We start from the raw sequence: 14,778 nt of genomic DNA, 5'->3' as shown, positions 1-14,778 counted from the left end.
CTCAATGTTGCTACAGACAACGAAACAACAAGCAAAAAGCAATAAAAAGAAAAAAATCTTTCAAGATTTAATCAGTCACATAGCAGATGGACAGTCAGCTTGGAGGGAAATATCAGCAAACTGCAGGTGGTCAGTGCAAAATAGAATGAACAAAGGAATGACTGAAGATTGTTTTTTTTATTGTTATTATTCCTCAAACTGTGTTCAAAATCATGGCACGCACTCAAGGAAAATTCAGGGAATTTCCAAACCACTATTGTGTCCTACCAAAGTGACATCCATGCAAAAAAAAAAGAATAACACATGCTCTATGACAAAATGCTGAGGCAGCTAATATATTTTACATCTCTCTCTGTGACTTTCATCACCCAGTTGTAAGAAAGCCAAATAATCTTCATCACAGTGCTAGCAACCCTGGTGGTTCATGGAGAGACAAAACCTGCCACTATAAAAGATGTCCTTGCCCTTTAAAACAAATCTGTGCACCATGATCAGTTTCCTATTATGAAACAAACAAACAAAAAGCTTTTTTAAAAATATCTATATTTCCGCCTGGTCTTCTGACATACTTGGTGAAATTTCAGATGAGCTGTGGGATAAGAGTCTGTCGAGAATCAAAACCTGTGCCGTCAACTCTAGACTGCAACTTATGCAATTCAAAGTTGTCCATCGGTTGCACTTTTCTAAAACCAAACTATTTCCATCTGTCTCTCCAATTTGTGACAAATGTAAATTAGATGATGGGACTCTGAGCCACCTTTTCTGCTCCTGCCCTAAACTTATGGACTTCTGGTGCAAGATATTTCAATTTTACAGTAATGTTTGTGGCAGACACCTTATTCCTGACAACCATTTGATTATTCCGGGTTGCTCTAATTTTTCTCTTACTCTTCCTATGTCTCTCCAGCAGGCTCTTATGTTTGGTTATTCTGAGGAAATGGAAATCCTCTACCCCACCTTGTTTCAAAAAATGGCTTAATGATATGGTCTCCTGTATTTGAAGAGATTTGATACTCTCTGTCACACACTCAGCATAAGTTCAGAACTGTTTTTCTTTTTTTTTAATGTGCACTGTCTGTACAACATTGTCCTTTGAACTGCCTGTTGTCCCTTGGGGCTCTGTCTCGCGTTTAATTGCCCACTCTGGACTGACACGCACATTTTTTTATCCTCCTTTGTCAATATACTCAGAGGCTGACAGACTGTTTTGACTGTTTCATCTCCTTCATTTGTTTTATTCTGAGAAATTATAATGAAGTACTTTTAAAAATATCTATATTTGCAGTTATTTTTTTTAAATGAAGCTTGCAGTGTTTTGGATCAAATTTAATCCACAAATTATAAAACAAAGGAGTTTAAAAAAATAAAAGCATTGGGTCTCTTATGCAGGCACACAAGACCGAGCATGGATACCAGAACAACACACCATATAATCCAACTTGCTGTTCATGGGACAATGCACCAAAACCCAGCTTCGCTCTTTGTAAGGACTATGGACGGAGGTAATCACATGACCTGATGTTCACAGTAGGGCACAATCAAAGACAGCAAATATGTTAACTCTTCCAAACAGTTGGAAAAACTCCAAGTGATAACCTCATAAGGCTGGTTGAGAATAATGAAAAGTACACAAATTATCAAAGGACAAACAGCTACCTAAAGAATATAACCTTTTAAATGACTATTTTTTAATGACAGAACATATTAAAAATAAAAGAAGACCTTTGAATGAGTGTTTTTGACCTTTGAGTACTACTGTAAGTTTTCCAATTTTCCTTAGTAAATTTGACTGACTGACATCTTGGGAAACATTGACTATAAAAGTCAGTCTTATATATAGACTTATATATAGACTTTGTTACGCACAGCCTGTCATAAAGACATATAATTTGTTACCATTTCATTGGAAGGGTGGCTGTCAAGAAGCCATTCTTAAGGCAGGGAAACAGGATGAAAAGATGGAAATATGCCAAATAACACAAGAACTGGACTGAAAATCAGTGGCAACAGGTCTTATGTAAGTTTGTAAAACCAAACTTGCAATTTTTGGCTCAAATCATCAGTATGTACAGAGGTGGTCAGGAGAGAGGTACAACACTGGGTATCTATAACAGTGGGTTTGGTAAATTGATGGAACACAGAACAGAGCCATCATATTTTATGCATGGGCAAGATACTGAACCTTAACTTGCTCTCCAATGCACCCATTGGCATGTGAATTTGTGTGAAGGCTCGATAGAAAGCACCTAGGCATAGAAAAAAGTGCTTGTATGAATGTGTTTGAATTGCTCAATGAGACATGATGTGTAAAGCACTTGGAGAGCTCAAAGCAGAGAAGAAAAGTGCGATATAAGAACCAGTGCATTTACCATTTAGATCCAAGATGTCAAACCATTAGGAAAGAATCTGATTGGCAATGGCTTTTTTTTAGCATGGCAATGATCCCAAACACACTGCTAATGCAGTAAAAGCATACCAGGGTAAAAAAAAAAAACATACAATGGTATGCTATCAGTCATGGATTGACCTCCCCAGAGCAACATTATTGAAGCAGTGTGGGATCCTCTTGAAAGACAATGGTACAAAAAAGGCAGCCATTGTCCAAAGAAGAGCTTTGGAATGCCCTTCAAGAAGCTCAGAGATGGCTCTTATATAGCGCTTTTCTACTCTTCACTGGCACTCAAAACACTTTATACAGCATGTCTCATTCTCGCATTCACACACACATTCATACAAGCACTGTCTATGTCTAAGCGCTTTCTGTCTAACATTCACACACACAATCACAGTCCGATGAACACACTGGAAGCAACTCAGGGTTCCGAATCTTACCCAAGGATATTTTGGCATGAAGATGGAAGTAGCCAGGGATCAAGTAGATGACCTGCTCTGCCTTCTGAGCCAGCGTGTGTGATTACATCTTCCAACAAACTGATGGCTTCTCAGAGACTTAAAATTATTCCATTACATAGGAACTAAGTGCTGGTTTTTGGGAGCCACCATGATGTCCTGCCATTTTGAATACAATGGCCAAGATTAAATAGCTTCTCCACCTAATTGTGTGTTATGTATATGGCAAGAGACCAGCCACATATGTAGTACACTAAGGATGGAGGTGAAGAGAGCCAGAGATTAATAATAACTAATGATTATGCTGCAGTAGACCCAACAGCCTAGGTCTATTGCAGCATAATTAAGGGGTGGTTGAGGGTCACCTGATCCACCCTAACTATAAGCATGAGCAAAAAGGAAAGTTTCAAGCCTACTCTTAGAAATAGAGAGGGTGTCTGTCTCCCGAATCCAAGCTGGGAGCTGGTTCCACAGAAGAGGGGCCTGAAAGCTGAAGGCTCTGCCTCCCATTCTACTCTTAAGTATCCTAGGAACCAATAATGTGTCAGGGCTCTAACACATGAAAACATGCAGAAACATGATTATTTATTCCCGATATTGTTGCATTTACTTATTGTCAGCAGATTAGACATGAGACACCCCCCCCCCCCCCCCCCCAAAAAAAAAATAAAAATAAAATCTCCAGACAGCTGACAATGAGCTGTCTGGCTAAACAAAAACAGCTGGTTATAAGCTAACATTATGTCACCTAATGTGAGGCATGAGTATTCTAAATATCACACTTTCCTCCGATTAACAATTTGATTTTATTCTCACATCACATCATTCGTTAAGAGTCCAACAATGTTAGATCCACTTCAAAGAAAGTTACTCTCCTCAGTATCACTGTCATTGGACAGAAGTGAGCTTCACTGACTCATAGCCTCCTCCAGTGTAAATAGATCTGGCCAAAAACTGACAACGGAGGTAAGCAGTGGACTGACAGCCTTCACTCACTATAGATAGTGGCCAGAGTTGTTTGCCATCCAGCAAGGATTTTGCACTTGAATTGTGAGGGGTAAGAAAAGAAAACTCTCTTGACTGCAATCTGCAATCTACTGATATCAAGTGGTGAGATTTTACACACTACTTTAACCCTCTAAGAGCCACAATCATGACCCTTTAACACCGAGCATATCATGCTGGCAAATTTGAAAAAGCGTACTTTGCATTACTGTAATTATACACCAGTTTGTCCTATCAGAAAAATTCAAATGGTTTCTGAAAACTGAGAAATTATGCTTCACAGCCAATATGTGGTTATTACAGTAAGCTCACTTCCACAGAAAGCCTGCAAAACCACTCCTTTGAGGGTGGTGGAGACATAGAAAAACACCACACTTTTTCAAATCTGTCTGTGATTGTGTTCAGTGTTAAAGGGTTAAAATCCTTCACCTCACATACAAAGTCCTGAATGATGAGGTGCCACCATCTTAAAGTGCTCTTTAGCATCATTCTATTGCAGAACTTTGCTCACCGAGTGCAGGATTACTTATAGTCCCAGAGTATCCAGATGCTGAATGGGAGGTAGAGCCTTCAGGTATCATCATTGTTAACAGTGTGCTACTGCGTATCTGTTCTCTTTCTCGCCTTCTCTTCAGTTTGAGCTGTTCATTTCTTCTTCATATTCCTCAGCCATGTACATGCCACATGCATTAACAATGTGTTGATGTTGAAGACATGGCACTCATGATGGCTAGTGCAGCCCTGTTCCATGAGAATAGCAGACTCAAATAGTGTGCATACATTAAAAAGCTAAACCCCCCCCCCCCAGGTATTCAGGGTCTATTGTATGACACCTGGCATATAATTATAAAGAAAATTCCCGACCATTTCTCCAGTCCAAATGACATTCCGATGTCGTTGCTGTAGATCCCAGTGATGTGGATCAGTGAATTGATGTGTCATTCACTTACGGCTTACAGCTTGATGTCATCCATGTAGATGAGGTGGCTATTCAGTAGACGGTATCTGGGTCCAGTTTTGTTAATGACCTGGCTGAGTGAGTTCCAGCATGCAGTGGGACAGAGCATGTCCTCGGTAAAGCTCACAGTTGATGGTCTAGTGTTGTTCTCCACATCCCCATTGAGTTCCTGATGAAGGGTCTAAGGGTCCTTTTGATCTTGTACAGTTCTAGGCATTCCAGGACTCATGTGGGAGAAACTGAGTCATAGGCTTTCTTGTAACCAATCTTAGCTGCTATGATGCCTTACAGGTGCGTCTATGTTGTAATGAGTCAGGTTATTGGCCAGTACTTGGAGGGGACCGGTCCCTTCTGGGGATTCTTGGGAATTAGGACTGTCCAGCCTTCGGTGAGCCACTGCGGGTGCATCTTAGTCATTTGCAGCTGCTTTATTTGTGCTGCCAGGTGCTCATGGACTGCAGTTAGCTTCTTTAGCAAGTATGTGTGGATCATGTCAGGGCCTGGTGCTGGTGTTGGGCAGTTTGTAAATCCTTGGGTATTTGTGTACTACTTAGGCTCCCCTTTTTTCATGTCAGCTTTCTGCAGCTCTGATAGTTGGCTAACTTTGCTTTTCACTACCTAGATGCTGCAATACTCACCATCTTCATTATTATATGTCTACACTTATTTTATTTTTTACAATATATATATTTTTATACATTCAGTTTTCTGTATATTTTTAGAAATTTTATTTTATATTTTAGAAAGTGTGACTTTCTACAGCATGGAACAGGAGTGGCCCTCCAATCTCATTGTACATTGTGTATAATGACAATAAAGGCATTCTATTCTATTCTATTGTGTGGGGTTGTTTTTCAGGACCTGGGCTCAGCCCCTTAGTTTCAGTGATAGGAACTCTTAATGCTTCAGCATACCAAGACCTTTTGGACAATTTGATGCTCCCAACTCTGTGGGAACAGTTTGGGGATGGCCCCTTCCTGTTCCAACATGACTGCGCACCAGTGCACAAAGCAGCTCCATAAAGACATGGATGAGTGAGTTTGGTGTGGAAGAACTTGACTGGCCTGCACAGAGTCCTGACCTCAGCCCAACTGAACCCCTTTGGGATAAATTAGAGTGGAGACTGCGAGACCTTCTCGTCCAACTCAGTGTCTGACCTCACAAATGTGATCTGGAAGAATGGTCAAAAATTCCCTTAAACACTCCTAAACCTTGTAGAAAGCCCTCCCAGAAGCGCTGAAGCTGTTCTAGCTGCAGAGGGTGGGCCGACATCGTATTAAACCCTCTGGATTAAGAATGGGATTCAATTCAAGTTCATGTGAAGGCAGATGAGTGAATACTCCTGGCAATATAGTGTATATCAAAAATATACTCTTTCTCTCTCTCTCTCTCTCACACACACACACACACACACACACACACACACACACACACACACACACACACACACACACACACACACACACACACACACACACACACACACACACACACACACACACACACAGAGAGAGCCTTCAAGAGGCACAAATCTCAGCACTGTCAGAGGAACAAAAAGCACAGACTACGTGGGAGAACACAAGCTCAGTTCAAAGGCATGCCAGTATTCCAGAGCCTCTCCACTACAAACAGAACACACAAGCATGATAATGTCACATGTGCACTCAGCCACCTCAGTCCATTATATGAAATTAACAGTGATGCAGTAGCTCTGTGTGTGAGTAATATGTTTATTGCACAGGAAGATATTATTCCTCCACTGTTATGTTAAATGCCAAGTGCCATCACAGTCCAGAGCATCTACCTAAACTCTGCTCCCACAGAACTCGATTATCTTGCCAGTACTTTTACATCCTCACTGGATACTGTGGCTCCACTGAAAAAGAGAGCATCAAATCAGAAGTGCCTGACTCCCTGGTATAACTCACAAACATGCAGCTTGAAGCAAATAACCTGTAACCTGAAGTGGAAATCTTGTCTCTAATTTAGAAAAAGAGTTTGTTGCTCCATAAAAAAAGCCCTCTGTAAAGCTAGGACATCTCACTATTCATCACTGAACACAAGAACAACCCCAGGTTTCTTTTCAGCACTGTACCCAGGCTCAGAGTCAGGGCTGAGTATTCCTTTAACATTAACTAGTAATGATTTCCTGAATTTCTTCACAAATACATTTTTAACCATTAGAAAAAAAATATTCATAACCACCTCACATTCATATCATTATGTACAGCTACTTTCAAAACTACTGATATGTAGTCTTTCTCTGTGATTGATCTTTCTGAGTTCATTTTAATAGTTACTTCCTCCAAACCATCTGACCACCTATTAGACCCCATTCCTACAAGACTGTTTAAAGAAGTCCTACCATTAATTAATGCTTCAATTTTAAATATGATCAATCTATCTTTATTGATTGGCTACATACCACAGGCCTTTAAGGTAATTAAGCCATTGCTTAAAATGATGTCACTTAACCCATCTTAGCTAATTATAGGCTATATATTATATATTATCAGGGTGTTCCTAAAAGCTCTCTGAAAACATAAAATTCAAACTCACATCTGAAAAACTCCCTGAAAAGCCTTCAGTTGATCAAAAATGCTGCAGTGAGAGTACTGACAGGGACTAGAATGTGAGAGTATATTTCTTCCATATTGGTATATTGGTATGATCAGGTGACCCTGAAGCCTCCCTTAGTTATGCTGCAATAGGCCTAGGCTGTTGGGGGGGGGTTCCCATGATGCACCGAGTGTTTCTTCTTCACTCACCTCTTTTCATCCTATGTGTTTATACACCAGTCTGCATTTAATTTAATTAGTTATTATTAATCTCTGGATCTCTTCCACAGTGTGTCTTTTGTCCTGTCGCCTTCCCCTCACTAACAAGTGGTAGCAGCAGATGACTACCCTTCCCTGAGTCTGGTTCTGAGGCCTCATGTAAAATACATCCATAGAATATCTTAACAATTCTTTGAGAGTCCTTAAATTGTACCTACAATAACTCCACGTTATCAAATGTTTTTTCTAGTGAAAATACTTAAGTACAGCTGCCATCCTGAATTACTGCTTATTATTTTGGCCAGCAGAAACCAGCTGTACCTGACTCAGAACCGAAAAAGTTTTTATGTTGTGATAAAATGAATTGTTCTTAGCATTAAAAAGTAACATCCTGGTTTTTACATCTAGTTTTCTCATCCTTGTTGCACATCAGAGTTGAAAAAGAATGATTCTACATATTAACGCATGTTAAACATGCTTGGTGTAAACTGTCAGGGGAATAAAGAGAGCAGTAATCTGACAGGTAAGAGGGATGGGGGTTTCGAATTTTTGAATTTTAATGCCCATAAAGGAGGCTAAACATACAATATTTAATCATACAGTGCCTTGAAATTGTGAGCAAAATATGCTTCTTAATGATACATGCTTAGAGAAAACAGATTTATTTTTGCTTCAGAGATCCTTGAAAATCCTTAATTTGAAAGCACTTCACATTAAAAAAAAAAGGACACTAAAGTCTTACTAATGGCTGTGGCCCAGGAAGTATAAAAGGCCATCTACTAATTGAAAAGTTGGTGGTTCAATGCCTGGCTGCTCTAGTAGGCATGCCGAAGTATCCTTGGGCAAGATACTGAACTCCAAGCTGGTCTCCAATGCATCCATGGGAGTGTGAATGTTAGATAGAAAGCGTTTAGGCATAGAAAAAAGTGCTTGTATGAATGTGTGTGTGAACTGGTGAATGAGACAAGTACTTTGAGTGCTCGAAGTAGAGTAGAAAAGCGCTACATAAGAACCAGTCCATTTACCATAAATGGCAATGAGGATGAGTTGAACTTACTAACAGTGCAGATTGTAATATCTGTTTCAAAGCTAATTTTATATAGAAAAATAAATGTCCTTCCTCACAGTGCATAACATGCTGCACATGTACAAGGTCTAAGCATGTACAAGGTCTAAGCATGTACAAGGTCTTAGCATGTACAAGGTCTAAGCATGTTTGAAAACCTGACATGGCAAATGGTCTAAGCACGGCATACATCAATATCTTTACATGAGTATACAATAAAGGACAAGATCATGGCAGACTATATCTAATAAACTTTTAAAAGGAATTCAATTTAAAGCGTGTGGCTGTAGCATACCCTGAAGCTGTTCAATTAAAGTCCAGGCCATTCGAGATCCTTGAGCATCAAACACAACATGACCCTGAAAGAAGCAGAAAAATGTTAATGCTGTAGTATCTGCCTGCATCCTTCACACCCAAGTGTTTTTCTATCTCATTTTTTTCAGCCAAAACTAGAGCTGCTCGATTATGTAAAAAAATCATAATCATGATTATTTTGGTCAATATTGAAATCAGGATTATCTTTGACTTTGTAAACAAACTGTATTTATTGCTCTCAAAGAACAGTGAATACCTTGAAATCTAGTGTACTTCTACAGTCTCTTGAAAATAAAATACTAAATTGAAAATAAAATACTGAATACATAAATAAAATATAAATAAAATACAAAAAATACAAATAAATTGCAATAAAAAATACATAATAAATTAAACACAAATAATAAATAGATAAATAAATAGAAAGGTAATTCCAATTATCATAACTAGAAATACTAGGAAGAAAAAGGATGAAGATATTTAGACCAACAGATTTGTCATGTTGTGGATGGTGCAGACCCCAGCTTGCAGCAAATCTGTGTTAATTACCTTGCGGCTGTGTCCCGGTGTTTTACATGCGGTGTGGCCAACAGAAATAAATAAAATTTCAGGACTTTTTTCCCTTCTGGGTCAATTTTTTTTGGATGGGAAGCTATTTGCTCCTCTAGTTTTTCCATTTCTTTGTTCATTCCCTCACGTCCATTGCGATAGTTTGAACAATCTCCCTCCAGGACATTTGCGAGTCCTTATATTGATGCTATGATTATTATTCCTTATATTGAGACGATGATTGTTATTCTCTCGCTTATAAATGAAAAACACTGCACCATAAAACATAAGGTGCTTACCAGGCCAATCATGATCACTGCATCGCCCTGACAAGCTACTTTTCTCGGGAGATGCAGGTCAGATTATGGTGTAGATTACGATGTAGGTTTTCCGCTTGATAATTAACCATAATTAAGACATAATACCTAAGTGTGGGCAACATTGCTGGTCACTTACATAGATTACGCTGTAGGCCCCGCAAAGACTCAGTGTTGCACCATAAATCAGGGCTAAGAGTATACTTGCAGAACATAATTTGACAAAACTATTTTAATAATAATAATAATGTTTTTGTTGATTATACTGTTTTTGTCTTTGTTTGGTGCTAAAATCAAAATCAAAATTCAATTAATTGCACAGCCCTGGCCAGCACCCAAACCCTTTCTCTCATTCCTGCATTGAGTTTTGTACTTACTGAAACGCCTTCAAATGAGCTGGTGTTCATTGCCCGGTAGATCTCAGCAGTGATATCTCGGTTGTTGTAGTTAAAATCTTCAAGGCGATGACCCTTGGCCCTAAGGGGTCCCACGGTTTTGTTGAGGGCCAGGGCTAGAGCCCACACAGCATCATAGGCCAGTGGAGCCTCCTGGAAACCACCAGTTTCTTCTGGATTTTTACCCCCAAGTTTGGACATCAGCTGAGCAAGAAATTCTTGAGATGTCTGAATAAGAGAGACCACGACAGAAGACAGAAGGTTACACATAGATGATGTTTGACGGTGTAGTGGGTCATTTTAACACACATTTAATCTATTATTAGACTCAACTGGCTCCTCTCAAAATATAAATTAGCCCACCCACCAGTTACACCACACTCTGGACTTGTTCTCATATATGGCACAGGAGCTAACAGCATTCCTGGAAACATTATTCCCTGAAAATCCTCTTTTGTATGATGATTTCTTAATAACATTTACACTTACAATAATGGATTACACTACAGTGGGGAATAAATATTATTAGAGTAGAAGTTTTTCTGAAACTGCTACAATTAGTTTAAAGATTTAAATCCTTCATTATGATCTTCTTCAGTGCCATGTGCCAACACGGTGAAGAGCAGCTACCTAAACTCTGCTCCCACAGAGCCTGATTATCTCATCAGTACTTTAACATCCTCTCTGCGTATGACCCTGGATACTGTGGTTCCTCTGAAAAAAAAAAAGCATCAAATCATAAGTGCGTGACTCACTGGCCACTCACAAACATGGAGCTTAAAGAAGATGACCCCTAAGCTGGACAGGAAATGGCATCTCACTAGTTCAGAAGATCTTCATTTAGCCTAGAAAAAAGAGTTTGTTGCTCTATAAAAAAAAGCCCTCTGTAAAGCTAGAACATCTTACTCTTCATCACTAATTGAAGAAAATAAGAGCAGTCCTAGGTTTCTTTACAGCACTGTAGCCAGGCTGACAAAGAGTCAGAGTTCTGCTGAGTTGAGTATTCCATTAACCTTAATTAGTAATGACTTCATGAATTTCTTCAGAAATAACAATTTAACCATTAGAGAAAAAATTGTAGCAGTCAAACCACTATTTAAAGAGCCATCACTTGACCCAGCTGTCTTAGCTAATTATAGGCCAGTCTCCAACCTTTGTTTTATCCCCCAAAGTCTTGAAAGAGTAGCTGTAAAACAGCTAACTGATCATCAATAGAGGAATGGCTTATTTGAAGTTATATTCAGGTTTCAGAATTCATCACAGTACAGAAACAGCATTAGTGAAGGTTACAAATGATCTTCTTATGGCCTCTGACTGTGGATATCTGTGCTTCTCCTGCTAGACCTCAGTTATTTTATTGCAGAGATTAGAGCATGCCATAATTATTAAAGGTACTGTGCTGGAATGGCTTGAATCATATCTAATAGACTCCAATTTGTTCATGTAACTGGATGGTCTTCTTTACAAGCTAAGGTTAAATATGGACTTCCACAGGGTTCTGTGCTACAAACAATTCTATTTACATTGTTTTACATGCTTCCCCTATACAGTATAAGGCCTAGGGGAACCATGTAAAGCAATGTAGGGGAATCATCTGCATACATCTTCATTGTTATGCAGATGATACCCAACTTTATCTATCCATGAAGCTAGATGACACACATCAATTAGTTAAACTGTCTCGAAGACGTAAAAGCCTGGATGACCTCTAATTTCCTGCTTCTAAATTCAGATAAAAATGAAGTTATTGTACACAGCCCTACTAACCTTAGAAACATGGTGTCTAACCAGATACTTACTCTGGATGGCATTACCTTGGCCTCCAGTAACACTGTCAGGATTCTTGGACTCATTTTTTGTTTATGTTGGACTGCTTTCTTGCATTTCTGCAATAGCTCTAAAATAGAAACCTGCTGTCTGAGACTGATGCTGAAAAGCTAATTCATGCAGTTATGTCTAATGGGCTGGATTATTGTAATTCATTACTATCCAGTTGTCCTAAAAGCTCCCTGAAAAGCCTTCAGCTGATCCAAAATGCTGCTGTGAGAGTACTGACAGGGACTAGAAACACTGAGACTATTTCTCCCATTTTGGCTCCTCTTGTGAGAAGAGAATTTTTCTGAATTTTAACTTATCACTGATAAATTATGTTATAAGAGAATGCATGTCTTACCAGGTTAGAGGCTCCTCGCACTGTTTCTGGGTTAAGCATAACAATCTCAGTGGTCACATGACCCTCCACAGCCTCTGTCATCTGCTCCACAGTACAGTTGATGGACGGGTCCTTGATCTTAAACCAGTTGTCTGCATACCAACCAATGAGGAACCAAACATATTTTTTCCCATACAGTTTCTCCTTGTAAACCTGGACACAGACAACAGAAGAAAATGTGCAAATTTGAAATTTAATTCAACAGCAAAGGAAAAGTAAAACGAGAAAGATATTCTCTTGATTCCCCTCGGTGTCTTAGTGTAAAAAAAAAACAAAAACTGTGTATTTTATACTTTTTTAATGCAAACAAGTCCACCCTAATTAATAATGTTAAAACAAAATTTTACACATTATTAATATGGTAATAGTATCCTAATAGTAATATTATGAGGTTGGTATCACAGTCAGAATATAAAAATTCTAATTCACAGATATCACCATTTTATTGCCAACAGGTAATCATATGGTTATATTACTATACTTTTATTGATTGGTTTTGCTTGATAAGCATTTCAGTGTAATACTACTCAGGCATAACCACTGCTGATACGAGACAATTATTGGGATATTACTATGGTAAACAATTGCAAATTCTATATTATTACCTGCTTGTTTCACCTATTACCACATTATCACTGAGCTCTCACTCTGTTACTTGTCCTTAATACTTAAAATTAGACACATTAATCTCAGCAGGTTAGGACATTACCTCACAGAAGACCTTCCTCGCCTCTGTCTCATAGAACAGGCCCACAATAATTCTGGCATCTTGACGCTTGGAAGTGAAAATAAAATGAAGACAGCAGTCACAGAGGGAAGAGACAGAAAACACAAGTTAGAGCCCCAATGGTGTGGACTGAGCGCAAAGAAGCCAACGTTCCTCCCATCTCATGCATCACACAGTTGTAGACCTCCTCTCCACTGGAATGCATTCATCCTGTCCCCATGTTCTGTTTGGGGGATTTTTTGTTTTGTATTTTTCTGCAAAGGCCAGTTAATCTTACACACAAAAACTAGGCTGACATGCTGAACAAGGTCACTGTAAGGTATATGTGTGGAAGAAAGCAAATCGGCAAACACTGGAACCTTCTTTGGTGACTGTTTACAGCTTCCTCGATCTTTCACTCCTGGTCCAGGGGCACACAGAGTCTCACGTACAGTAAATATTGGTAAATGAATACACAGTCTGACTACCAATTTTCATTTGTGGGAGTGTTTCTTTTAGTGCTCATAGCTTTATTGGGCTGCGGTGTTAGTCTGTACTGTATTGTTGAATGCTCAGAAAGCTGCTGCTCAATTTTTGTGCAAACTGATTGAGCTTCTTTATCTCGTACTGAACAATCCTGGCACTTCTTTGCTATAAAGGGGTGGTTGCCAAATGGTTTCCATACACTGGAAAAATACATACATACAAATACCAGTGCCATGGATTGTTTTGAGTCTAAGTCTTATTTATTTGCTGCCACCATGTCAGAAACTGATCGATGGTTTATTTGATCTGAGTGTAACAAAGTGTCACATGAAAAATTCCATTTAAATAGTCTAAATTAGGTTGCGTTCCATATGTAGCATGTTTCAAAGCCCACAGCTATAACAACTAGTAATAGTATACCTTCACCTTGTTTTCTGCCAGTTTCAATTCAGTTTTATTTATATAGCAAAAACTCACAGCACAATTTTCCCCAAGGTGCATTAAATGTGCATTCTCCTTTAATCATGCTTTTCATTTTCTCTGTCTGCATTAACTATAAAACCTCTTAAGTCATTTATTACTATTTGTGCCACAAAAAAAAAAAAAAATCACCCAAATGTAATGCACTCATATTTACCGTATTTTCCGGAGTATAAGTCGCACTTTTTTTCATAGTTTGGCTGGGGGTGCGACCTATACTCCGGAGCGACGTATATGTGACATTTATAACACATGAACCAAAATACTCCAGCCACTTGACATCTCCGTGAGCTGCAGCTTTAAGGCAGTCTTGCGTAACCTGTGGGCGCAGTGGATGATGGATGGAGAGCACAGCTTAACGGCAACTGGGAGAATGCGCCACCCAACTTTCCTGGAAGTCATTGGATGGATCAAGAAAACATGGGCTTCAGTGACAAACCATCCTGTTGGGATTCAGAAAGGCTGGAATAATTGGAACTGCAGCTGACGACGAGTCTGACTAACGCGACACAGAAGAGGAAGCGGCGCTTCGTCTACGGAGTGTACGGAATTGTTTAGAAGTGACACCGAGGATGAAGAATTCAATGGATTGATGGTTTGGTTAACTTGTTAGTATGTTCTTTATGCTATGGTTATCTGAATAACTTAATGTTACGTTAACA

At 39.1% G+C, this 14,778-nt stretch overlaps 1 protein-coding gene across 1 annotated transcript in view; it reads right to left on the bottom strand.

Annotated features, from left to right (window-relative positions):
- gabbr1b (gamma-aminobutyric acid (GABA) B receptor, 1b) overlaps positions 1-14,778 on the bottom strand; it is a 102,626-nt gene that overhangs the window by 56,981 nt on the left and 30,867 nt on the right. Inside the window, exons 5-8 of the mRNA XM_030741798.1 lie at positions 13,154-13,219; positions 12,406-12,597; positions 10,215-10,460; positions 8,952-9,015 (exon numbers count right to left, since the gene is read on the bottom strand). Coding sequence (XP_030597658.1) covers positions 8,952-9,015; positions 10,215-10,460; positions 12,406-12,597; positions 13,154-13,219 — 568 coding nt within the window. The remainder of the gene's footprint in view (positions 1-8,951; positions 9,016-10,214; positions 10,461-12,405; positions 12,598-13,153; positions 13,220-14,778) is intronic.

This window comes from Archocentrus centrarchus, chromosome 11 (genome assembly GCF_007364275.1).
Source record: "Archocentrus centrarchus isolate MPI-CPG fArcCen1 chromosome 11, fArcCen1, whole genome shotgun sequence".
Classification (NCBI taxonomy): Eukaryota; Metazoa; Chordata; class Actinopteri; order Cichliformes; family Cichlidae; genus Archocentrus; species Archocentrus centrarchus.
This window is presented reverse-complemented; position numbering and strand designations above follow the sequence as displayed.